Below are 25,166 nucleotides of genomic sequence, written 5' to 3' on the forward strand. Positions count from 1 at the left end.
CCCTTCTATTTGTTAATATTTTTTGGACCTATGTTTTTATTTTCATTCCAGCTTTGGTTTTTCCCATTCCATTACTTTTAGGTCTGACTTTCATGCTAGGGGTCTCTTTAACTCCTGTCTCTTATTACTTGCTTTAGCTGCTTGTTGTGCTCTTAGGATTTTTTTGTTCTGCTCTATTTTCTTCCCCTTATTTTCCAAATACATATGATTTGTGTTTTCTATTATTTCATTTTTTTTCTATAATCGTATTTATGTAGCCTCCTCAGTTTGTGGATATCCACCTCGAAGACGATGATTCCTCAGATGAAGAGTACCAGCCAGATGATGAAGAAGAAGATGAGACTGCTGAAGAGGTCAGTGGTTACCCATGTGAGTGTTAGTTGGTAATACAGAAATAAATTGGCAGAGGTACTTTTCTTCCTTAGTAATGTTACCTGTTTAATACAGAGGGTTGAAACACAGTTCTTTTTTTCTACTTACTTCTTCACATAAATCCAAGAATGTGAGGTGTTTTGTCCTCTTCATGCTCCCTGGATTTTTTTCGTGTTTTATGTTGTGGAATGTAACACATATATAAGATATAGAACTGGGCATAAAATAAAAATGAAAGTATACAGTTTAAATAATTATGAAGCTAATTCTCCTGAAACTTCCCTCAAAGTGGTTAAACATAATGTTGCCAGACACCTGTTCCGTGCCCTTCCTAATCACAATCACTTCTCTTCCCCAGTAGATAGCTCCTACCTTGACTTCTTCTTCTTCTTCTTTTTTTTTTTTTTTTTTTTTGTCATTTCTTGGGCCGCTCCCGCGGCATATGGAGGTTCCCAGGCTAGGGGTCTAATCGGAACTGTAGCTGCTGGCCTACGCCAGAGCCACAGTTAACCCACTGAGCAAGGCCAGGGATCGAACGCGCCACGACGGGAGCTCCTTGACTTCTTGATAATTACTTCCTTGCTTATCTTTATAGGTACAGCATCTAAATATGCAGCCCTCTACACTATGTTCAGTTTTTTTGCTGTCTGAACCTTATGTAAATAGAACCATAGTGTGTGTATTCTTTGGTGTGCCCTTTTTTTTTCTTGGTTCAACACAAGTCATTTGAGATTCATTTATACAGTTGCTTGTAACTATAGTTTGTTCATTTTCATATTTACGTAATATTCTATTTCTTTTCTTTTTTGTAACATTCTGTTTCTTAATGTGTTCTTTGACGTGTTTGTTAAAGGGTTCCAAACCAATGCCTTATAGTTTTATAAAGTTTACAACGCTGATGAGGATAGCGATCTGTTCCCTTTTCCTACCTTCAGAAAAATAAGCTTCTGTTTAAATTTTATTCTCTTACTCTGACTAATTTAGTGATACTTTGTGGTTCATTCTTCTGAGATACTTCGAACTCAATGGAATGAAGTAGAGGCATAAATATGAACGTGAACTGGACTTGTTTTATAGAGTTTATTGGAAAGTGATGTTGAAAGCACTGCGTCGTCTCCACGAGGGGCAAAGAAATCCAGATTGAGGCAGTCTTCTGAGATGACTGAAACAGATGAGGAGAGTGGCATATTATCAGAGGTAAATCCCTATCACACCAAAGAGATAAGTTAGAGATAGCTGTATAAGTAGATTATTTCGCTGCATAAATCAGTAGATTATTTATCCTTGGTGATTCTGAGCTGTCACCCTTGTTAACCATGATTCAAGAAATAGTAATTATGCCATTATCTTTCCTGGTATTTGTGACTAGTTATGATCATTTAAATTTCAAAATCCTTTAAGTCAGTTACCAGTCAAGAGAAAACTAGAACTCTGTGACAGGGAGAGATTTCTGAGTTCTTTTTTTTTTTCCCCTTTATAATGCTTTTTATTTTTTCCATTATAGCTGGTTTACAGTGTTCTGTCAATTTTCTACTGTACAGCAAGGTGACCCAATTACACATACATGTATACATTCTTTTTTCTCACATCATCATGCTCCATCATAAGTGACTAGACATAGTTGCCAGTGCTATACAGCAGGATCTCATTGCTTATCCATTCCAAAGGCAATAGTTTGTATCTATTAACCCCAAATTCCTGATCTATCCCACTCCCTCCCCCTTACCCTGGAGTTCTTATTAAGGGGAAAAATATGAGTGACTGGCAGAGTTGCTTCTACTCTCTCTCTCTTTTTTTTTTTTTTCCTTTTTAGGGCCACACCTGCAGCTTATAGCATATGGAGGTTCCCAGGCTAGGGTTCCAATCGGAGCTGTAGCCACCAGCCACAGCTACAGCACCTTGGCATCTGAGCTGCATCTGTGACCTACACCACAGCTCACAGCAATGCCAGATCCTTAACCCACTGAGCGAGGCCTGGGATCGAACTTGCGACCTCATGATTAATAGTTGGATTCATTTCCACTGTACCACAACGGGAACCCCTCTTTTGCCCTTCTCTTTTTCAAACTTGTTTTCTAATATTCTAAAGCCTTTTTTTTTTTTTTTTTGTCTTTTTAGTGCCACACCCACAGCATATGGAAGTTCTCAGGTTAGGGGTCTAATCGAAGCTCCATGGGCCAGCCTACACTACAGCCATGGCAACGTGGGATCTGAGCCGAGTCTGCTACCTACACCACAGCTCATGGCAATGCGGGATCCTTAGCCCGCTAAGTGAGGCCATGGATTGAACCTGCATTCTTATGGATACTAGTTGGGTTCCTTACTGCCTGTGCCACCACAGGAACCCACAGGAACTCTAAGACCTTTTTTTTTTTTTTTTTTCTCTTTCCCACTTTTGGTAACCTAAGTAGCATCCTGTTGGCTTCATTGGAAATAGGATGAAACCTAGTTAGATTAATGTACTTGACAATGCATTGGTTTTTTGTTTTGTTTTGTTTTGTCTTTTTGTCTTTTCTAGGGCCATGCCCACAGCATATGGAGGTTCCCAGGCTAGGGGTCTGATCAGAGGAACGGGGGATCCGAGCCGCGTCTGCGACCTACACCACAGCTCACGGTAATGCCGGATCCTTAAGCCACTGAGCGAGGCCCGAAACCTCATGGTTCCTAGTTGGATTCATTAACCACTGAGCCATGATGAGAACTCTGAGAGCGCCTTTGTTTTTATATACCTCTATCTGGATGGGAAGAGGAAGACGGCTAGCATATGAAGGACTTTCTTCTCTCTTCTCTCTTTTTATTTTTTTTCTCTCTTTTCTTCCCTTCCCGTCCTCCCTCCCTCTCATTTTTTTTTTTTTTTTTAACATAGTTGCCTCTTTTAATCAGGCTGAGAAAGTCACCACGCCTGCCATCAGGCATATCAGTGCTGAGGTAGTGCCCATGGGGCCCCCACCGCCCCCGAAGCCCAAACAGACCAAGGATAGTACTTTCATGGAGAAGTTGCATGCGGTAGATGAAGAGCTGGCTTCCAGTCCGGTTTGCATGGATTCTTTCCAGGTAAGCAGAACTAAATTGCTGAGAAAGTCAAATGGAGTAAATTAGTCATTGCTCAGATTGGGAAGGGAGAAGGGAAGATGTTAAATTCTGATATAAGTAGGAGTCATGAAATTGTAGGCCTTTGGTACTCGATTTGATTTGTGCTATTTTATCATAAGTAAAAATGGCAGCTCCTAAGGAAGGAATAAGGTATGAGACAGAGAGTGTTTTTAAATGTGGAACATGGGAACATTTTTAAATGTGGAATCTTCAGCCAGATTGCTCAGATACAAACTTTTACCACAATTGCTTTATCATTCTTTGCTTCCTTCTCTCTGTACATGTTTTCCCTTTTTTTTTTTTTTTCCTTCTTAGGGCCGTACTTGCAGCATATGGAAGTTCCCAAGCTAGAGGTTGAATCAGAGCTGCAGCTGCTGGCCTGTGCCACAGCCATGCCGGATCTGAGCCACATCCTCGACCTATGCTACAGCTTGTGGTAATGTTGGATTAATTCTCTGACTGAGTCCAGGGATCAAACCCGCATCCTCATGGATACTCATGGGTTCTTAACCCACTGAACCACAATGGGAGTTCCACGTTTTCTTTTCCTGAATTGCTTTAGAATATGTTGCCTTCATGATGCTCTTTTACCCCTAAATACCTTAGTGTATATTTCCTAAAAAAGAAGACATTTGATTATGAATGTTAAGGATGAGTAATATTATATAATCTATTAAAGTCCTTATTTGGATTTTACCAGATGTCTCAATAATGTCTTTTATATAAAGCAAAAGAAAAAATTTTTTCTGATCCAGGATCCAGTCTAGGATTACATGTTTTGTTTAGCTGTCCCTTGGTCTTTTTAATCAGGAACAGTTTCTCAGCCTTTCTTTTTTTTTTTTTTGTTTTTGTTTTTCTGCTATTTCTTGGGCCGCTACCGCGGCATATGGAGATTCCCAGGCTAGGGGTCCAATTGGAGCTGTAGCCACCGGCCTACACCAAAGCCACAGCAATGCGGGATCCGAGCCGCGTCTGCAACCTACACCACAGCTCACGGCAACGCCGGATCCTTAACCCACTGAGTAAGGCCAGGGACCGAACCCGCAACCTCATGGTTCCTAGTCGGATTCATTAACCACTGTGCCACGACGGGAACTCCTCTCAGTCTTTCATAACCTTGATATTTTTTAACCTTATAGAGCAACTATTTTACAGAATATTCCTAAATTTTGACTTTTCTGATATTTCTTCATAATTAGATTTGGTTTATTCACTTTTGGCACAAATGTCACAGACGTGACATGTCCTTTTCAGTGTATCAAATCAGGAGACACATGACTTCTATCATGTTAGATGATCGCATGGCTGAAGTGGTATCTGCTTGTTTTCCTCACTGTAGAATTTTTTTTTCATTTTAAAATTAATTAGTAGATGTGTCTTTGAGGCAAAACATCTTTTCACCCACTAATTTTAACATCCATTGCTTATTCTTGATTGAAACAATCATTACTGTGGTTATTGTCAAACTATGACTTTCTTTCTTTTTTTTTTTTTTTTTTGTCTTTCTGGGGCTGCAGTGGCAGCATATGGAGGTCCCCAGGATAGGGGATCCAATCGGATCTGTAGCTGCTGGTCTACACCACATCCATAGCAACTCGAGATCCAAGCTGCATCTATGACCTATACCACAGCTCATGGCAATGCTGGATCCTTAACCCACTGAGTGAGACCAGGGATTGAACTTGAATCATCATGGATATTAGTCAGATTTGCTTCCGCTATGCCACAGCGGGAACTCCTGGTTTCTTAATATAACACCAAGCACAAATGACAAAAGAAACCAAAGAGATACATGGATTTCATCACAATTAAAAACTTGTGCTTCAAAGGACACATCAAAAAAGTAGAAACAACTCATAGAATGGGAAAATTAGTTGCAAATCACATATCTGCTAAGGGTCTTATATCTGTTAATATATAATGAACTCTTTTATAATTCAACAATAGAAAGACAACTCAGTTAAAAACGGGCAAAGTATATGAATAGACACTTCTCCAGAAAAATAGGCAAATTGCCAATCAGCACATGAAAAGATACTCAGCATCATTAGTCATTAGGAAAATGGAAACCAAAGCTACAATGAGATACCTCTTTTCACCCCCTGAGATGGCTGTACTGAAAATATCATGGACAGTAACATGTGTTGGCTTAGGATGTCCAGAAATGTGGAACTCTCACATCTTGCTGGTGGGAATGTAAAATAGTGCAGCCACATTGGAAAATGATTTCGTGGTTCCTCAGAAAGTTAGACGTGGTTACCATATGACCCAACACTTTCAGTCCAGGAGAACTGAAAACATATCCATGAAAAAGCATGTACTCATTGTTCATAGTAGCATTATTCATAGTAGCCCCAAAATGCAAACAACCTGTTTTTATCAACTGATCAGTAGATAAATCAAATGCAGTATACCCACGTAATGAAATATTATTGTGCAGTACAAAGAAATGAGGTACTGATATATGCTACAATAATGGATCAGCTTTGAGAACATGATGCTAAGTGAAAGAAGCCAGAGATAAAAGGCCACATGTGGCATGATTCCTTTTATATAAAATGTCAAGCATAAGCAAATTCATGTAGACAGAAAGATGAGTGGTTATCAAGACTGGGATCAGGGAAGAATGGGAAGTGACTGCAAAGGGGAATGGGCTTTTTGTGGTAATGAAAATGTTTTGGAATTATATAGTGGTGAGGGTCATACAACTTTCTGAATATATTAAAATTGACTCAGTTATGCATTTTAAAAGGATGAGTTTTGGAGTTCCCCTGTTTGCTCAGCAGATCAAGGATCTGGGGTTGTCACTGCTATGGCTCCGATTACTGTGACGTGGGTTTGAGTTATGGCCCAGGAACTTGTGCATGCCACAGGTGTAGCTACAAATACACATGCACACACAGAAATTGTTTTTTTTTTAAAGAGTGTTTTGGAATTCCCGTCGTGGCTCAGTGGTTAATGAACCTGACTAGTATCCTTGAGGATGCGGGTTCCATTCTGGGCCTCACTCAGTGGGTTAAGGATCTGGCATTGCCATGAGCTGTGGTGTAGGTTGCAGACGGGGCTCAGATCCCCAGTTGTGGCTGTGGTGTAGGCCAGCAGCTACAGTTCCGATTCAGTTCCTAGCCTGGGAACCTCCATATGCCACTGGTGCAGTCCTAAAAAGACACAACAAAAAGGGGGGGTGTTTTAATAGTATGTAAATTATATCTTAATAGAGCTCTTATAAATGTTCCTGAAATGTTGGTTTTAAAACTAATGTCATGGGAGTTCCTATCATGGCTCAGTGGAAACCAGTCTGACTAGCATCCATGAGGATGCAGGTTCGATTCCAGGCCTTACTCAGTGGGTTAAGGATCTGACATTGTCACAAACTATGGTGTAGATTGCAGATGCGGTTCGGGATCTGGTGTTGCTGTGGCTGTGGTGTAGGCCAGCGTCTACAGGTCCAACTCAACCCCTAGCCTGGGAACTTCCATATGCCATGGTGCAACCCTAAAAAGACAAAACAAACAAACAAAAAAAACTCATGTCATTATAAGGTACAAGCCTGTTATTGTACAACATGGGGAATATAGCCAATATTTTGTAATAACTATAAATGGAGTATAACTTTAAAAAAGAGGTTGGCAGCTACTAAAAATCCCAAAAACCCAAAACACCCCCGATGTCATTATCCTTAAAATTTCTCAAGGTCAAACCCAAATTGTTTTGAGACAAGACCTTGTGGTTTAAGCTAAGAACACACATACACAGGAGTTCCCGTCGTGGCGCAGTGGTTAACGAATCCGACTAGGAACCATGAGGTTGCGGGTTCGGTCCCTGCCCTTGCTCAGTGGGTTAACGATCCGGCGTTGCCGTGAGCTGTGGTGTAGGTTGCAGACGCGGCTCGGATCCCGCGTTGCTGTGGCTCTGGCGTAGGCTGGTGGCTACAGCTCCGATTCAACCCCTAGCCTGGGAACCTCCATATGCCGCGGGAGCGGCCCAAGAAATAGCAACAACAACAATAACAAAAGACAAAAAGACAAAAAAAAAAAAAAAAAAAAAAGAACACACATACACAGAATATAATGAAGTTTAGAGAAATTGAAAGCATTGGGTGTTCAGTGATAATGCTTTGTTTCCTTCTCCATTGGCTAGACCATGGATGACAGTCTCATTGCATTCCGAACTCGCTCTAAGATGCCTCTGAAAGATGTTCCCCTGGGGCAACTGGAGGCGGAGCTCCGTGCCCCAGATATCACCCCAGACATGTATGACCCCAATACAGCAGATGATGAGGACTGGAAGATGTGGCTGGGGGGACTCATGAATGATGATGTCGGGAATGAAGGTAAGTGGGTTTCATTTGCATTTTTAAAAAGACTTCTATTTTTTTGTATTGTAGTTGATTTATAGCGTTTTCATTTGCAGTTATAATCTACTCTGTTCATTATTTCTATGGTAAAATTTTCATTAATTAAAAGCTTAGGAGTTTCCTGGTGGTCTAGTGGTTAAGGATTTGGTGTTGTCACTGCTGTGGCTCAAGTTTGATCCCCAACGTGGTAGCTTTTGTATGCCACAGGTGCGGCCTGAAAAAAAAAAAAAGCTTAAAGAAAGGGGTGTTTTTGGTTCATTGATTTAATTTTTTTAAAAAATTTTTTGGCTGTACCTGCGACATATGGAAATGCCTGGGCTGGGGATTGAATGTGAGCTGGAGCTGAGGCCTTTGCCACAGCTGCTGCATTCCTGGTTCTTTAACCCACTGAACCATAGCGGGAATGCCCATTGATTTAATTTTGTATTTAGCAACTTACTCTAAATAAGTAGTTACATTTTCATTCCCTCCCATCTCCCCTTTTTAAGAGTCTTTTGGGGGATCTTATTATTATTATTATTTTTTTTTTGCTGCAACATGCAGCAGCTTGATGGGGGGAGTCTCAGTTCTCAGTTCAGAAATTGGACCCAGGTTGCAGCAGTGAATGTGCTGAATCCTAACCACTAGGCCACCAGGGAATTCCCTTAGGAATCTTTTCTATTTTGTTTTGGTCACTCCCACAGCATGTGGAAGTTCCTGGGTCGGGGATAGAATCTGTGCCACAGCAGCGACCTGAGCCACTGCAATGACAACACCAAATCTGTAACCCACTGCACCACAAGGGAACTCCTCCCTTGGGACTCTTTTTTTTTTTTTTTTTTTTGTCTTTTGGAAGCTGTACCAATGGCATATGGAGGTTCCCAGGCTCGGGGTCAAATCTGAGATGTACCTGCCAGCCTATGTCACAGCCACAGCAACTCGGGATCTGAACTGAGTCTGCTACCTACACCACAGCTCACAGCAATGCCAGATATTTAACCCACTGAGCAAGGCCAGGGATCGAACCTGTGTTCTCATGGATACTAGTCAGGCTCGTTAACCACTGAGCCATGATGGGAACTCCCCCTTGAGACTCTTTTGAATGCTGAGATTCCTCATCTGAAACATAAATGCATACATAATTTTATATATGAGTTCATGAGAGTATATTGACTCAGATACTATCATATTGGTTAAGATTCTTCATGATACAAGTGAGAGAATCCTAATTTTCAACCTGCTAGAAGTCAGATGAAACCAGACTTTGGGAAGGGCAGAAAAATCTGCAGTGAAATTGAGGTACTGTTCAGGTCCACTTTCCCTCTCTACAGCTGTTCTCTCTACTTCTTTTTGTCAGTAAACTCCATTCTCAAACTTATATTTCTCTACAAGGCTGGAACTATAGTCATAAGCATATCATTCACTTCTTGCTTTGTCCCCACATCAGAAGGACTCTCCTACAGGCTCCAGTTTGAAAAGTCCAGAGGAACGACTCCAGTGAGCTTGGTTTGCTCACATGCCCATTGTTTTAGTATTGCATGGGGTTGACGGGGGGACTGTTTGAGCATAGGGTCCTGTGATTGGCAGCACCTCATAGAGCTATGTGGTTGGAGGTGGTAGTTACCCAAAAGAAGCGATAGTGTTTTCAGAAGTAGGGAAGGAGCACCGATCAGACAAAATCAGTGTAAGAACCCCTACCCCAAACCTTATTTGTTTTAGGATATAAAAAAAGTTCTTAACTTTCAAACAGTGAAATAAACTTTTTTTTTTTTTTGTCTTTTTAGGGCTGCACCCATAGCATATGGAAGTTCCCAGGCTAGGGGTCAAATAGGAGCTGCAGCTGCAGGCCTACACCATGGCCACAGCAACATGGGATCCCTGACCCACTGAACGAGGCCAAGGATCAAACCCGCATTCTCATGGATGCTAGTTGGGTTCTTAACCCACTGAGCCATGATGGGAACTCCTAAAGAAAACTTTCGAAGCCCCTCCCCACATGATAGTTTTATATCCCAGAGAAATCACTGGTAACAGTTTGATGTGCATCTCTCAAGAGTTTTCAAATATGAAGTTACCTTTTAATTTTTCCCATCATGGCAAAAGAAAGAAATTTTAATGCTAAATTTAAATTCCCCAAGCAGGAGTTCTTGCTTTGACGCAGTGGGATTGGCAGTGTCTTGGGAGCTTTGGGATGTGGGTTCCATCCCTGTCCCAGAAGAGTGGGTTAAGGATCTGATGTTGATGCAGCTACGGTGTAGGTTACATCTGCAGCTCATATCTGATAGCTGGCCTGGGAACTCCGTGTGCTATGGGGCATCCAAAAAAAAAGAAAAAAAAATTCCCTAAACATTTGGAAAAGACAGGTAACAAGAAGCAAATTGGTTTGAATCTTAGCATTTTTGTTCTTTTCCACCCACCCTCTTTTTAGCACCAGTTTGAAATGTACAAACTTGTATGAAGGAGGAAAAGATGAAATGTGCAGCTGAGTCATCAATATTAGCTGAAAAGTCAGTTCCTTAATAACCAACAACTGATGTATTTTCTATTAGCCTTCCTCCCTTCCTTCCTTCCTCCCTTCCCTTTTTATGGCTGCCCCTGTGGCATATGGGCATCCTGGGCTAGGGATTGAATCGGAGCTGCAGCTGCAGCTGCAGTAACGCCAGAACCTTTAACCCACTGTGCCGGGTCAGGGATCAAACCCATGCCTCCCCAGCGACCCGAGCCACTGCAGTTGGATTCTATTAAGTGCTGCAGTGAGAACTTCTTCATTAGTCTTTCTGATAGGAGTCTAAGCTTCTAACTTTTCCATTCCTCACTGCTTTGGGAATCTAGTGAAAGCTATGTAGCCACTCCCCAGAAAAATGTACACATCTACATACATAAAGTTTCTTTATGTCACTTTTATTTGGGATTTAGGACTCTCTTGAAGTTCATTTATGGGCACTTTCTTTTTCTGTCAACCCACTCCAAGGTCTCTGACACCAAGACTCAAAATTCTCTGTAAAAAGGGATAAACAGGGACAAAGATAATTCTATCAATTTTTTTGATATCTCAGAAATTCATTGTGTTTCCTGTTACAGAGTGAATTTGTTATACTGCCGGGATTAGTACCCAGTTTGTTTTTTTCTGTTCTTTTTTTTTAGGGCCACACCTGTGGCACATGGAAGATCCCAGGCTGCAGTCGAATTGGAGCTGTAGCTGCTGGCCCTCACCACAGCCACAGCACCACAGGACCCAAGCTGCGTTTTTGTCATTAGACTTAAGCTAAGACAAAATATTGACAGTAATTAAGTCAGGTTCTCATGGCTTATTTAGTGCAGTAGCTTGGGTACCCTGATTGTTATCACCTTGGTTGAAAGAGCTGAGATGCTAGCTAGGGAGGAGGAAAGACCAGAGTTGTCTGTAAGGATTTTGAGAGTCTAGAGCACTGTTTCTCATAATTTGTCCTTAGGATTTGAATCAGAATCAGGGAGTGTAAGGATGTGTGTGTTGGGTGGTATTCATTAAAGATACACATTCCAGGGCCTCATCCTGGAATATGGATCGATTCAGAATCGTTAACGGGTATCATTAGGGGTCTAATTCTTATGTATCCTAAAGGTTGGAAACTACTTGTCTCAGAGAAATAAAAGTGTATGGTAATAAGGGAGGGGGAAGAGATAAATTAGGAGATTGGGATTAACATATACACACTACTATATATAAAATAGATAAACAAAAAAGGACCTACCGTATAACGCAGGGAACTACATTCAATATCTTGTAATAACCTATAATGGAAAAGAATCTGAAAAAGAATATATCTATGTATGTAAAACTGAATCACTTTGGTGTACACCTGAAACTAACACAACATTTTAAATTAACTGAACTTCTTTGCAGAACAGATACTGACTCACAGACTTTGAAAAACTTACAGTTTCCAAATGAGACAGGTTGGGGGGTGGGGAGATGCTTTGGGGGTTTGGGATGGAAATGCTGTAATTTTGTTGTGATGATCATTGTAGAATTATAAATGTGTTAAAATTCATTGAGAAAAAAACAGATTGAGGTGAACAGAAAAAAATAAATTGCCCTTCAGAAGTTTCCATTGTGGTGCAGCAGAAATGAATCCGATTAGTAGCCGTGAGGTTGCAGGTTTGATCCCTCTCCTGCCTCAGTGGGTTAAGGATCTGTTATGAGCTGTGGTGTAGGTTGCAGACGCGGCTTGGATCCTGCGTGGCTGTGGCTGTGACATAGCCCAGTGGCTAGCAGCTCCGATTGGACCTCTAGCTTGGGAACCTCCACATGCCTCAGGTGCAGTCCTAAAAAAAAATTAACTGTCCTTCAGTTTTTTAAAAAAAGTAAAAAAAAAAAGTATATGATAAGGGTTGATTGAGAAAATGGAATAATGGTTAATGGGGAGGGTGAAAATCCTCTTTCTTTAAAACAGTGTTTTTTGTTTCCTTATTAGGACAGATTAGAAAAAGAGAGAACACAGAGCCAATGACTAGGGTAGGTTTGGATCCCCACATCTACCAGCTGAATTTAATGAGTGCTTGTAAATAGGAAATGATGCTAGATATATATCCCAGTACCACACTTTAGCCATATGCTGGCTTATTTTTATAGCATTACGTGGCTGAGTATTTTCACAGGTTCCTAGTACCATCTGATCTGCATGTTATTAAAAGTGAGAGTCTTGTTTGCAAAAAATAATTAAGAGGCTATATGGAAGGGTACACCAGATTGAGATCAGCTGGGTAGAAGCTGACCTTTTTAATCAGTCAAAAAAGCAATTAAACCCAGAGGGCGGGTTCCACAACCAAGGTACTGACAGCTATGCAGAACTCAGAAGAAACCTTCCTAAATGATTTTTCAACATGTTTGCCAACTGCGTTCTCTGAGAATATTGGCAAACCCATTTGTATGGTGTGGACAGAAGCTGTCTGGTGTAGTTCTTATACCTGAACAGACACAGGTCCAAACCTGTGTATAACTATCCATATGTTATACCCCAGAACTTACGTTATTCAGCAACATGTGTAAAGAACCTGCTGTTAAGGGACTTAAATAGAATCTACTCTTGGAGTTCCCATTGTGGCACAGCAGAAGCAAACCCAATTAGGAACTATGAGGTTGGGGATTTGATCCCAGGCCTCACTCAGTGGGTTAAGGATCCAGTGTTGCCGTGAGCTGTGGTGTAGGTCTCAGATGCAGCTTGGATCCTGCGTGGCGGTGGCGGTGGCGTAGGCAAGCAGCTGTAGCTCCAATTGGACCCCTAGCCTGGGAACCTCCATATGCTGTGGGAATGGCCCTAAAAAGCAAAAAAAAAAAAAAGAGGAATCTACTCTGGAGATTAGGAAGACAGGATTCTATTCCTAAGGATTCAAAACATTTTCACTGGGGAGATAAACCTATAGATGGGTAAAAAAGACTTCACATTTAAATAGATATGTGTAAACAGTGCAAATTCATACATTATAAACAGAATAAATGTTTAGTAAAAAATATCAGGTTAGATTGGGGCTTATCATCAGTACATATTTTCCAGTGGTTATGAATCACTGTGTGTGTTTGTGTGTGTATAAATATCTATCTATCTATCTATCTATCTATCTATCTATCTATATATATATATATTTTTTTTGTCTTTTAGGGCTGCCCCTATAGCATATGGAAGTTTCCAGGCTAGGGGGCCAATTGGAGCTGCAGCTGCTGGAATACACCATGGTCACAGCAGTGGGGGATCTGAGCTGCACCTGTGACCTACACCACAGCTCATGGCAATGCCCCACTGAGGGAGGCCAGGGATTGAACCCACGTCCTCACGGATGCTAGTTGGGTTCGTTACTGCTGAGCCACAACAGGAACTCCCTATATTTTTATTTTTAATGACAGATACTCATTTATTGTGAAAAATTAAAACACTGGAAAAGCACAATGTGAAAAGTAAGAGTTCTATTCTTCAGTCTTTGTTAATTCTTTTTAGGTTATTTTCTGTGTATTCAGTCAAACACATATTTATCTCAAATAACAATGTGTTTTTTTTTTCCATGAAAGGAATCATACTTTACATTTGTCCTGCATCTGTACCTCACTCCTTTCACTTAGCTGTATAATTTAGATATCTTTCTATTGAACTACATAGAGATCACCTTCTCCTGTTTAATGGCTACATAGCAATAAGGAAATTAGTTATTCTCATTTGGTTGACTTTTTTGTAGTTTTGTTTTGTTTTAATTCCGTTCCTCAGTTGCACTAGCCTCATGTGGCTAAGGGCTACAGTGCATATGTAGATCATTTCCATCCTTGCAGAAAGTTCTAGTAGATGGCACTGATCTAAAGTTGTCCCGGGAATGGAGTTCCCGTCTTGACTCAGTGGTTAATGAATCCAACTAGGAACCATGAGGTTGTGGGTTTGATCCCTGGCCTTGCTCAGTGGGTTAAGGATCCGGCATTGCCGTGAGCTGTGCTGTAGGTCGCAGACACAGCTCAGATCCCGTGTTGCTGTGGCTCTGGCGTAGGCTGATGGCTGCAGCTCTGATTCGACCCCTAGCCTGGGAACCTCCATATGCAGTGGCAGTGGCCCTAGAAAAGGCAAAAAGACCAAAATAAATAAATAAATAAATAAATAAAGTCTCAGGAAAAATATCACCTTAATATAACATATCCATGAGTCAGTGACTCCTCACAATTTTTATTTAGGAATCAAAAAGTCATAGCATCAGCTTTAGAGAAAATTATGAGGGAGAAAAATGCCCATATTTGTATGTTCTAACATAACAAATGTTTATGATTTTTATATATTTTTAGTTGTTTCTGAGAGTCCTATTGTAGAGATAATATTTTTTCATATTTATGAATATTCTGTATATATTGTGTTGTACTTTTGTCATGCATGCATTGAACACGTATAGAATGTTGCTTTCTATATGTATATACTCTTTTATATTGTCATAATTATAGTCATTCTGTAATTGGGAATTAGGGTGATTCCTTTTTTCACTATCAGTGCTTTTGTTTAAACGGTTTCACAAAAGTATTGTTTTTATCAGATGCATTACTCTAAGCAGGTTTTTTTGTTGTTGTTATTGTCTTTTTGTCATTTTAGGGCTGTACCTGAGGCAGGTGGAGGTTCCCAGGCCAGGGGTCGAATAGGAGCTATAGCTGCCAGCCCACCACAGCCAGAGCAAGGTCAGATCCAAGCCGTGTCTGCGACCTACACCATAGCTCATGGCAACTCCAGATGCTTAACCCACTGAGCAAGGTCAGTGATCGAACCCTCAACCTCCTGGATACTAGTTTTGTTCATTAACCACTGAGCCATGACAGGAACTCCTAAGCAGGTTTCCCGAGATAAATCATATGTTCCATTTTCTGGCTTTCACTGCCTTTTGAGAGGTTTATGTCTTGATCAAAGAAGGAAGGAACTTGGCTTATTGGAGAGAATAGGTGAGATGAGTCAGCTGTGGGAAAAGATGTGTGCAAAAGCACAGAGGGAAAAAATAAGTTGTTTAAAAAACCTAAGAATAGGAGTTCCTGTCGTGGCGCAGTGGTTAACAAATCCGACTAGGAACCATGAGGTTGCAGGTTCGCTCCCTGGCCTGGCTCAGTGTGTTAAGGATCCGGCGTTGCCATGGTGTAGGTTGCAGATGAGGCTCGGATCCCGAGTTGCTGTGGCTGTGGTGTAGGCCGGCGGCTACATCTCCGATTAGACCCCTAGCCTGGGAACCTCCATATTGCCATGGGAGTGGCCCTAGAAAAAGGCAAAAGACAAAAAAATAAAAACTTAATAAATATGCCATGTGCTTCATTGAAATAGATGCTTATGGTGCTGAACATCTTAAATTTTCATTAGAGGTAAGAATTCAGAGGCAATAAATGTCTGAAACATTTTTTCCCCCTAGATGAGGCAGATGATGATGATGATCCAGAATATAACTTCCTCGAAGACCTGGATGAACCAGACACAGAGGATTTCCGCACTGACCGGGCAGTAAGAATCACCAGTGAGTCTCTGTTTCCTATGAGTCCTGCTCCTGACTTTCCACATCTACCTTGATGGTGAAGTTTACAGCCCATTCACATTAAGACATTTAAGCTTCCTCTCCTTATTTATTTCTATTATTCTGTAAGTTTGCCTATATGTTTAGGAGGCCTATCAGTTACTCATTTCTACATCCCACATCATGTATTGAGTCCAGTATTTGGCAAGATTGTACTTAAGATAGCAAAATGAATAGGACGTGGCCTCAGCCTGTAGGATGTCAGCTTAGTAGCTGGATACAAACAGGAACAGTTATAGTTCAAAGTGATAAGTGCTGTAATTGGTTGTGTATAAGGAACCCTAGTGGCCTAAAAGAAGGTATAATGTCCTAGTATATGGTATGGAGTAGGATGGGAGAGGTTTTGGAATGAGTCACAAAATAAGATGTTTTATCTTAGTTTTTTTTTTTACTTTTTTGGGCTGCACCCATGGCAATGGAAGTTCCCAGGCTAGGGGTCAAATCGGAGCTCAGCTGCCAGCCTGTGCCACAGCTACAGCAACACAGGATCTGAGCTGCATCTGTGATCTGTTACCACAGTTCACGGCAATGCTGGATCCTTAACCTACTGAGCAAGGCCAGGGATTGAACCCGCATCCTCATGGATACTAGTCGGGTTCATTTACTGCTGAGCCTTGATGGGAACTCCTTATCTTAGTTTTGAAGGAACAATTAGAAAATTTTGGTGAATGGGGGCAGAGAGGGATATTCCAAATAGAAGAATGCAAACCATGAAATTAACAAACAACAGTAAATGTGTTTGGAAAGTAGTGAGTAGTTTGATTTATTTGTATGAGCGAGTGGTGGTAGAAAAGATGATCAGTGCTCCGTTGATGTGATTTGTGATTTGTGATTTGTCAAAAAGGAGTGCCCAAAGTGTTGTAAGCAGGAAAGCAATAGGAAGTGATTTGCATTTTAGAACTATCACTTTGATTTAATGCCAGTTTATTGTATTGATTTGGTGGGAAAGAAAGCAAGATTGGAGGCATGGAAAACAAGTAACTTGACTTGGCTTGAGTCATTTGTTCAAAAATTATTTCATTGTTAGTTTGCCAATGATGGAAGACATATTTCAAGAATTATTGATTGAGTATGTGCATGACTGTACTGGCATAGTATACACAGCATGGTGAAGATAAGATGTTGGCTCTTGACCAGGCTATGAAGGAAGCTTTGTGCGCATCCAAAAATGTTTATTGTATACCTAAATAATGCAAGTCTTTGTGCAAAGAGAATTATGTTAACAGTCCTTTAGGACTTATGTTCTGTTTCATTGCCTTGTTTCATCTTTCATCTTGTTTTTAAGATTAGAGTGCCAATTCCTTTATGAAGATCTTCTATTTTTTTTTGGCATGTTATGTAAGGTTAGAGGAAGGATTGAAAGGAAAGCAGCAGGAATCAAAGCGAGAGTGTAGAATGAAAAGGCTTGAGCATTAGGCTTTGAGAATACTGTGAAGGAGAGTCTAGGAAAGTATGAGAAAAACTAAGGTCTTGTGTCAGAAACCAAGGGAAAAGTCTTTCAGGAAAGACCAACTGTTCACATTGTCATGTGTTGGTCATGAAATACTCTTCTTCAAGCAGAAAAGTAGGTGATCTCATTTCATCTCAGCCCAGCCTGGAATACACTTGCCTTCCCTTCTTGTTTTCTTCAGTTGTAGATACAGTTGACCTTGAACAACTCAGGGGTTAGGGATGCTGAGCTCCTGTGCAATTGAAAATCTGACGGGAAGCTTTGACTTCCCCAAAAGTTAGAGCCTCCTATTGAAGGCTTACTGACAAAGTTAATATTTAACATATATTTTGTATGTAGTATGTTTTATATACTATATTCTTGCAATACAGTAAGCTAGAAAAAAGAAAATATTAAGAAAATCTTAAGGAAAAACACATTTATAGTATAGTACTGTATTTATTCATTTATTTTGCTTTTTAGGGCCACACCCGCAGCATATGAGGTTCCTAGGCTAGTGGTTTAATTGGAGCTACAGCCGCTGGCCTGTGCCGCAGCCACAGCAACACCAGATCCGAGCTGCATCTGTGACCTACACCATAGCTCACGGCAACGCTGGATCTTTCCCACTGAGCAAGGCCAGGTATCGAACCCGCAACCTCATGGTCCTTAGTCGGATTCGTTTCTGATGTGCCGCAACGGGAACTCCAGCGCTGTAGTTGTTGATGTATATTTACATTGTCTGTTTATAAGATGAATCATTTGTCAGTTTCTACATCAGTATTGTCCTACATTAAAAAAACCCACTGTAGATAGACACATTATCACTGGACAGTAAAAATGAAAAGAATGTGGGAAGAGTTCTTTTGTGGCACAGTGGTTAAGGATCCGGTGTCGTTACTGCATTGGCTTTGGTTGTTGCTGTGGCATGGGTTCAGTCCCTGGCCCGGAGAACTTCTGCATGCTGTGGGTGTGGCCAAACAGGAAAAAAATTAAAAGAATGTGAAGAAGACATTCATGTTTATTTGCAGGTATAATGATTCACACATTGATAAAGAAGCAGCAGCAATGTGATTGCTTGATGGTGGCCTAGTATAATTGCTTCTCAATAGCCTAGGCTATACACTAATGAATGAATTGTTACAAAGATTTTATGGCACACAGTCTTACAGTCATATTTACATACAGGATTGGAAGCATTGTTACATTTAAAAATATGATGATTGGAGTTTCTGTCATGGCTCAGTGGTTAATGAATCCAACTAGGAACCATGGGGTTGTGGGTTTGATCCCTGGCCTTGCTCAGTGAGTTAGGGATCTGGTGTTGCCGTGAGCTGTGGTGTAGGTTGCAGACGCGGCTCGGATCCTGCGTTGCTGTGGCTGTGGCATAGGACGGCGGCTTACAGCTCCGATTCGATCCCTAGCGTGGGAACCTCCATATGCCATGGGAGAGGCCCAAGAAATGGCAAAAAGACAAAAATAAATAAATAAATAAATAAAAAATATGATGATAGACTGATATGTGGTTTTTCCAATTACAAGAGAGCCATAGGGTAAGGCAATGTAATTCTTTGAAAACAAAGTTATAAATCAGTAAGACATTATTAAATTTATATTAAATATCACTCACCTTGTGCCTGTGTAAAGCCGTCTTGCTTCATACAAGTGTTACACATGGTATTCTACACGATAAATCCTTAGGCGGTGATGATGATGATGATGATGATGATGACGACACAGAAATGTCTCATGCAGTTCTTGCCATATAATAGTTAGATTTTCACACAAAGACGTACATATGTATACAACTGATAAGTTTATTAGCCATAGGCATGGTGATTATTTACTGTTTATTTAGTCACATTGGATTATCCTAAAGACTTTCATCCTTGTCTTCACAATGAGTAGGGCTGAGGAGGAAGAGGAGGGATTGGTCTCGCTGTTTCAGGAGTCAAGGGCAGAAGAGGTGAGGAGGCAGGAGAGACAGGCACACTTGGTGTAACTTAATGGAAATTTATTGTAATTCCTGTCTGGTTTTTTTTTTTTTTTTTGCTGTTTCATCTCTCTAGAAATGTTTCCATATGGTACTGATCCTCATCGCACCATTTGCTTTAGTTTCAGTGTCCATATCATAAAAGAGTCCATATAAAAGAAGTCAAAAGCAGTCTTGAATAATCAGACCCCTTCTGCCAGATTGTCTGCTGTCAGTTTGTTTTCTGGAACAGCTTCTTCTACGTCTTCTTCCTTCTCATCTGGCACTGGTTTGGAAGCGTTCATCTCCATCAAGTCATCTTCTGTTAATTCCTCTGTTAGCTCTTGAAATTTCTCCAAGATCCATATCTTGAAACCCTTTACCCCATCCTTTTTTTTTTTTTTTTGGACCGTATTCACAATCTCATGATTTTCCTTGACTGGCTCTTTCATAAATCCTGTGAAGTTAGGCAGGACATCTGAACAGTTTTCTTCAGCAGGAATTCATTGTTTCAGGCGTGATGGCTTTCATGAACTTTTCTTTAACAATGAAGGCATCTTCAGTGATGTAATCCTCCCACCAGACTTATGTGATGGCTATCAAGGTCTTTTCTGTAGTGTTGAGTACCGTGTGTGTTACAGAAGTCTTAAAGGTTCTTATGACCTCCTGATCTAGAGGCTGAATTAGAGATGCTGTGTTTGGAGGCAAGTAGACCACTTAGATGCCTCTGGTGTTGAACTTATGGTGTTCTTGGTGGCCCAGGGTCCTTGTCCAATATCAAAAAAACTTTCAAAGGCAATCCCCTTACTGGCAAGGTATTTCCTGACTTCAGGGACACGGTATCAAAGGAACCATTCCAGAAAAGGGGCCTTCTTTTTGACTGGCAGCTCATGCTTATCTTTTCCCTTCAGGGTTTGGGGGTTAGCAGCTTTATAGATAACGGCAGTCCCGATCATAAACCTGATTGCATTTGCACAAAACAATAGAGTTAGCTATCCCTTCCTGCCTTAAATCCTGGTGATCACTTCTCCTCCTTATTAATAAATGTCCTTTGTGGTGTTTTTGGTTTTATTTACCCCCCCCCCCCCCTCAAATTGGGCACTTTCATCTGCAACTAAAAACCTGTTCAGGCAGCTATCTTTTCTCCTCAGTGATTTTCTTCATGTTGTCTGGGAGCTCATCTGCTACCCCTGCGTTAGTGGAGGCTGCTTCTTCTGTTAGTTTGACAGTTTTTAAGCCAAACCTCTTGCTAAAATTCTCAAACCATCGTTTGCTGGCATTCAGTTCTCCAGCCTTAGATTCTTCACCTTTCTTTTGCTTTAAGTTGTGACTTTGCTTTTTCTCAAATCATATTAGAGTCTGTAGGTGTGCCTTTCTTTCCATGTGCACCTGCGGCATGTGGAGGTTCCCAGGCTAGGGGTCGAATCAGAGCTACAGCTGCTGGCCTACACCACAGCCACAGCAACGCTGGATCTGAGCTGCGTCTTCTACCTGCCCCATAGCTCACGGCAACACCACATCTTTAACCCACTGAGCAAGGCCAGGGATTGAACCTGTGTCCTCTTGGATACTAGTTGGGTTCGTTATCACTGAACCATGATGGGAACTCCGCTTTTTCTTAATTTTTTTGGTATTTCTAGGCTTTGGGGTTTGAGGATTTTTTTCACATTGTTGCAGATATCCCCCCGAAATTTCCAATATGTTCATTGAAAAAATCTGCATGTCAGTGGACCCCACTTACAGTTCAATTCCATTTTGTTCAAAGGTCAACTGTAATTTCTTAGTGATCCTCCTCAGTTAAGGTTGATCTTATGGAGTTGTACTGCATACTGTTTTATATGTCCTTTTTAATACTCATTTCTCTCATAATTGCTTATTTATATATGTCTTCTCCCCTGGACTGTGAGCTTCTTATGAGATTTGTATTGATTATTGCCTTAGAGCAAGTGTTTTGCATGGGGCTGGCAATATTTGCCAATCAAATAGTGAACTTTTCTGCGATGCCTGAGTGAAGGGTCTTCCTTTCTAAGTCAGAGTTCTGTGGTCATAAACAAAAACTAGGAGATAATTTTTTTTTTTTTTTTAACGGCCACACCTGTGGCATGTGGAAGTTCCCGGGCTAGGGGTTGAATTGGAGCCACAGCTGTCAGCCTTAACCCACCGAGTGAGGCCAGGGATCGAACCCAAAACCTCATGTTTCCTAGTCACATTTGTTTCTGCTTCTGGGCTAGGGATCAGATCCAAGCCACAGTCTTGACCTAAGCACAGCTTTGGCAATGCTGGATCCTTAACCTGCTGTCTCGGACTGGGGATGGAACCTGCATCCTAGCACTTGCAAGATGCCACCAACCTGTTGTGCCATGGCAGGAGCTCCATTAGCATGATGTTTTTGAGATTCATGCATGTTGCTTGTATCATTAATCTCTTCCTTTTTATTGCTGAGTAGGATTCCTCTATATAAATATACCAAATTTAAAATTTTTCATCAGTCCCCAGGTGTTGATGGACACTTGGGTTCTTTCTGTTCTGATTTCTGGCTACCCAGAATGAAGATAGCTCTGCCCTTTCTTATGCAAGGTTTAATGGACGAATGTTTCATTTCTCTTGCGGCAGCCATCTAGGGATGGAATCATTGGCCATAAGGTAGATGTATACTTAGTTTTCTGAGAAATTTCCAGATCTTTTCCTAAAGTGGCTTTTGATTTTACATTCTTTTTAGAGTTCCAGTTGCTCCACACCCTCACCAGCATTTGGATTTTAGATTTTTAACGCCCTCCTTAAAAGGGCTTTTATAGAAGATGATCACACTCCTCTAGACAGAGTCTGATACTCTGATTCAGTGCTTTGCTTGCCTTCTTGGTTATGAGCACTATTCTGGAAGCACCGTGTCATACTGAGCTTAAGGTCAACCAGAGCATTGAGATCCTTTTCAAATTAATTGTTTTTTGAACCATGTCACCCTTTTGTGCACTGAAGCTGATTTTTGAAAATCCTAAATGTAAAACTTTAAATTTATCCTCATTATGTTTTATCCAATTATTTTGAGAAAACCTAGAATTTTTAATCTGTTGTCAGTTGGTCTGGCAATCCCTTTCAGCTTTACATCATTTACAGATTTGATAAGTGTGTTTTCCGGGGGTTCTAGATTGTTCATGGGATTGCGGAATAGTTCAGGTCCAAAGATAGGGTCCTGTGATACACTACTGAAGACGTCTCTCTTGACTCCGTTCAGTAAGAGCAGCCAATAAACTCTGAATTTGTCTTATTATCAAACCACCTAGCTTATATTTTTGTATGTCTTCCACTAGAATTAAACTTCATTAAAGTTTGATCTTGTATCCATGCCTCTAGAACAGGAATTGAGCCATAGAGTTGGTGTTCAATTTATAAATGTTTTTGAATGAATGAATAAGTGATGGATAGATATGAGGATATTGTCAGATGCCTCACTGAAAACAACTTTGATTGTGTTTTTGGGATTCCACCTATTGCAAATTGAAACAGACTTGTGCCAACATCATACTGTTTGGCTTTTTTTGCAGAAAAGGAAGTGAATGAACTGATGGAAGAGCTGTTCGAAACTGTGAGTAATGATCTCTGAGTGAGAACTCGGGATAGTAAAAGTGGACTCTCCAGCAAGTTCTGCCCTTTGGTCTCAAGGCCTCTCGCTGCAGAAGGCGGGTCTGACCAAGCCCATTCCCCTTTCAGTCCACCCAGGAGAGAATATAGTGGCAGGAGAATTTTGCTAACTTATAAAATTTGCTTATCCATGTGTAGGTTATTAGTAAAATTTTCCTTGCGAGCTTTTGGTTGTCCTCTTCAACAATTATAATGGTGTATCCTTAAAGTCTGCAAACTAATTTTAGATTATTCTGAACACAAATATTACCGTTCTCATAAATTTATCTCTTGGAAGATATTCTGATCATTTTGAATTATCCATACCCCATCCTCACATTACAAGTTGGCTGATGGAGGAACTTTTTTCTTGGCACAATAGTCATCTCATGTGGGGTAGGTGCGAACCTTGAAGTGTGGTGTTCTGATACAGGCTCTTTCTGTGTGCCAGCATTATTAAAGTCCTGTAAACTCTAGTCTTTGCTTTCCCTTCTCATTGCTGGAGTGACTTTTACATCCCCATTGTCCAGGAAAATCCTTCTTTTCCTTTGCTCTCAGTTTCAAGATGAGATGGGGTTCTCCAACATGGAAGATGACGGCCCGGAGGAGGAGGAACGTGTAGCTGAGCCCCGGCCTAACTTTAACACCCCTCAAGCCCTACGGTAGGCTAGCCTTGAAATTTAGGATGGAACCAAAGTGTATGTCTGAAAAGGTTTTTCAGAAATTTTGATTAACAGTTTCCCATCCCTCACTACCTGCCGTGACTGACAGAAGGATGCAGAGCCCTGTGAGGGTGTTAGATGTCAGGCAAGTAAGTCTCCTTATTATGGGGCAGTGCAGCTATAGACCAAGCTGTATCTGTTTGGGAAAGGAGAAAAAGCAGTAGCTGGCAATCATGGCAGCTTCTCCAGGTGAGTGGTGCTGGAGAGGTGTGTAGGACTCTATGTGGCCAGCCACAGAAACTCCCCTAAATTGTAATATCCAGTATGTCTCTTTTGTCCTTCTGTTAACATTTAGTAAATTTTTTTTTTTTTTTGTCTTTTCATCTTTTCTGGGGCCGCATTCATGGCATATGGAGGCTCCCAGGCTAGGGGTCTAATCGGAGCTGTAGTCGCTGGCCTACACCAGAGCCACAGCAATGTGGGATCTGAGCCATGTCTATGACCTACACCACAGCTCACAGCAACGCCGGATCCTTAACCCACTGAGCGAGGCCAGGGATCAAACCCGAAACAACATGGTTCCTAGTCAGGTTCATTAACCACTGTGCCACAAGGGGAACTCCACATTTGGTAAATGTTAATGAAAGTTTGTTAGTCATCAAAGTGTTAATTAAGCAAACCATGAAGCACTTACAGTAATGCCCTGGAGTCTTTTTAACACATATACTGCCAGCTTCATGTACATTGACACTTCTCTTGCCCCACCCAGAAGGTAGAGGCTTTATTCCCCTACCCGCCCCCCCCCCCCCCCCCGTTTTTGTGATGAATGTGCATAGTCATCTGTACTTTATTGTTACCCCTTCTGAGGAGCAACTTACCATCATTAGATGACTGGCTGATGTCAGGGTAAGGTTTGTGCCATTGGTGGAGAACAAAGTAAAACTTAAGACTTATAGACGCTAATTAGTCCTGTTTTTGTTTTTTTTTTTCTTTTTAGGGCCACTTGGGGCATATGGAGATTCCTAGGCTAGGGGTTGAATCAGAGCTACACCTGCCAGCTTACACCACAGCCACAGCCACGCGGGATCTGAGCCACATCTGTGACCTACACAACAGTTCACGGCAACGCTGGGTCCTCAACCCACTGAGCGAGGCCGGGGATCGAACCTGCGTCCTCATGGATACTAGTCCGATTTGTTTCCCCTGCACCACAATGGGAACTCCTAGTCCCATGTTTTAAATTAACAGCATTAATAGAGAGCTTTGGACCCACCTGAAAGCTAGACCTTCAGGAAACTTGCAGTTTAGTGAAAAAGACAAAGTATACTAACCAATGGTAAAAGCTGTAAGTATCAGTTGTACTCCATTACAATAGATACCGCAGTGTAACTACAACAGAAATCTCAAGAGTTCCTTTATTTCTCCTCTAGTTTTGTTGAGGTATAGTTGACAAATAAAGTTGTAAAGTACTGAAAGCATACACCATGATGATTTGATATAGGTATGCCTTGTAAAAGGATTCCCCCCATTGAGTTAATTAATACTTCTACTTACCTCGCGTCACACATTTACCTTTTTTTTTAAATGGCTGCGCCTGGGACACATGGACGTTCCTGGGCCAGGGATTGAATCTGA

At 41.1% G+C, this 25,166-nt stretch overlaps 1 protein-coding gene across 13 annotated transcripts in view; it reads left to right on the forward strand.

Annotated features, from left to right (window-relative positions):
• The window catches only part of GON4L (gon-4 like), an 84,089-nt gene that overhangs the window by 23,834 nt on the left and 35,089 nt on the right, over nucleotides 1-25,166 (forward strand). For 12 of the 13 annotated variants that reach the window (XR_014844077.1, XR_014844075.1, XR_014844076.1 and 9 more), the window contains 7 exons: nucleotides 258-353; nucleotides 1,450-1,569; nucleotides 3,256-3,426; nucleotides 7,606-7,798; nucleotides 15,692-15,793; nucleotides 22,794-22,834; nucleotides 23,428-23,531. Coding sequence is in view for 9 of the 13 variants with exons in the window: in XM_021089700.2 (XP_020945359.2) it covers nucleotides 258-353; nucleotides 1,450-1,569; nucleotides 3,256-3,426; nucleotides 7,606-7,798; nucleotides 15,692-15,793; nucleotides 22,794-22,834; nucleotides 23,428-23,531 (827 nt within the window). In the remaining 4 variants the exon portion in view is untranslated. Of the gene's footprint in view, nucleotides 1-257; nucleotides 354-1,449; nucleotides 1,570-3,238; nucleotides 3,427-7,605; nucleotides 7,799-15,691; nucleotides 15,794-22,793; nucleotides 22,835-23,427; nucleotides 23,532-25,166 lie in introns of those variants that run through there. The other variant, XM_021089708.2, reaches the window with a different exon arrangement.

Source organism: Sus scrofa, chromosome 4, assembly GCF_054392235.1.
Source record: "Sus scrofa isolate SSC_HxYL_T2T_F1_AM1 chromosome 4, Sscrofa_HxYL_maternal_Yorkshire_Landrace_v2.0, whole genome shotgun sequence".
NCBI lineage: Eukaryota > Metazoa > Chordata > Mammalia > Artiodactyla > Suidae > Sus > Sus scrofa.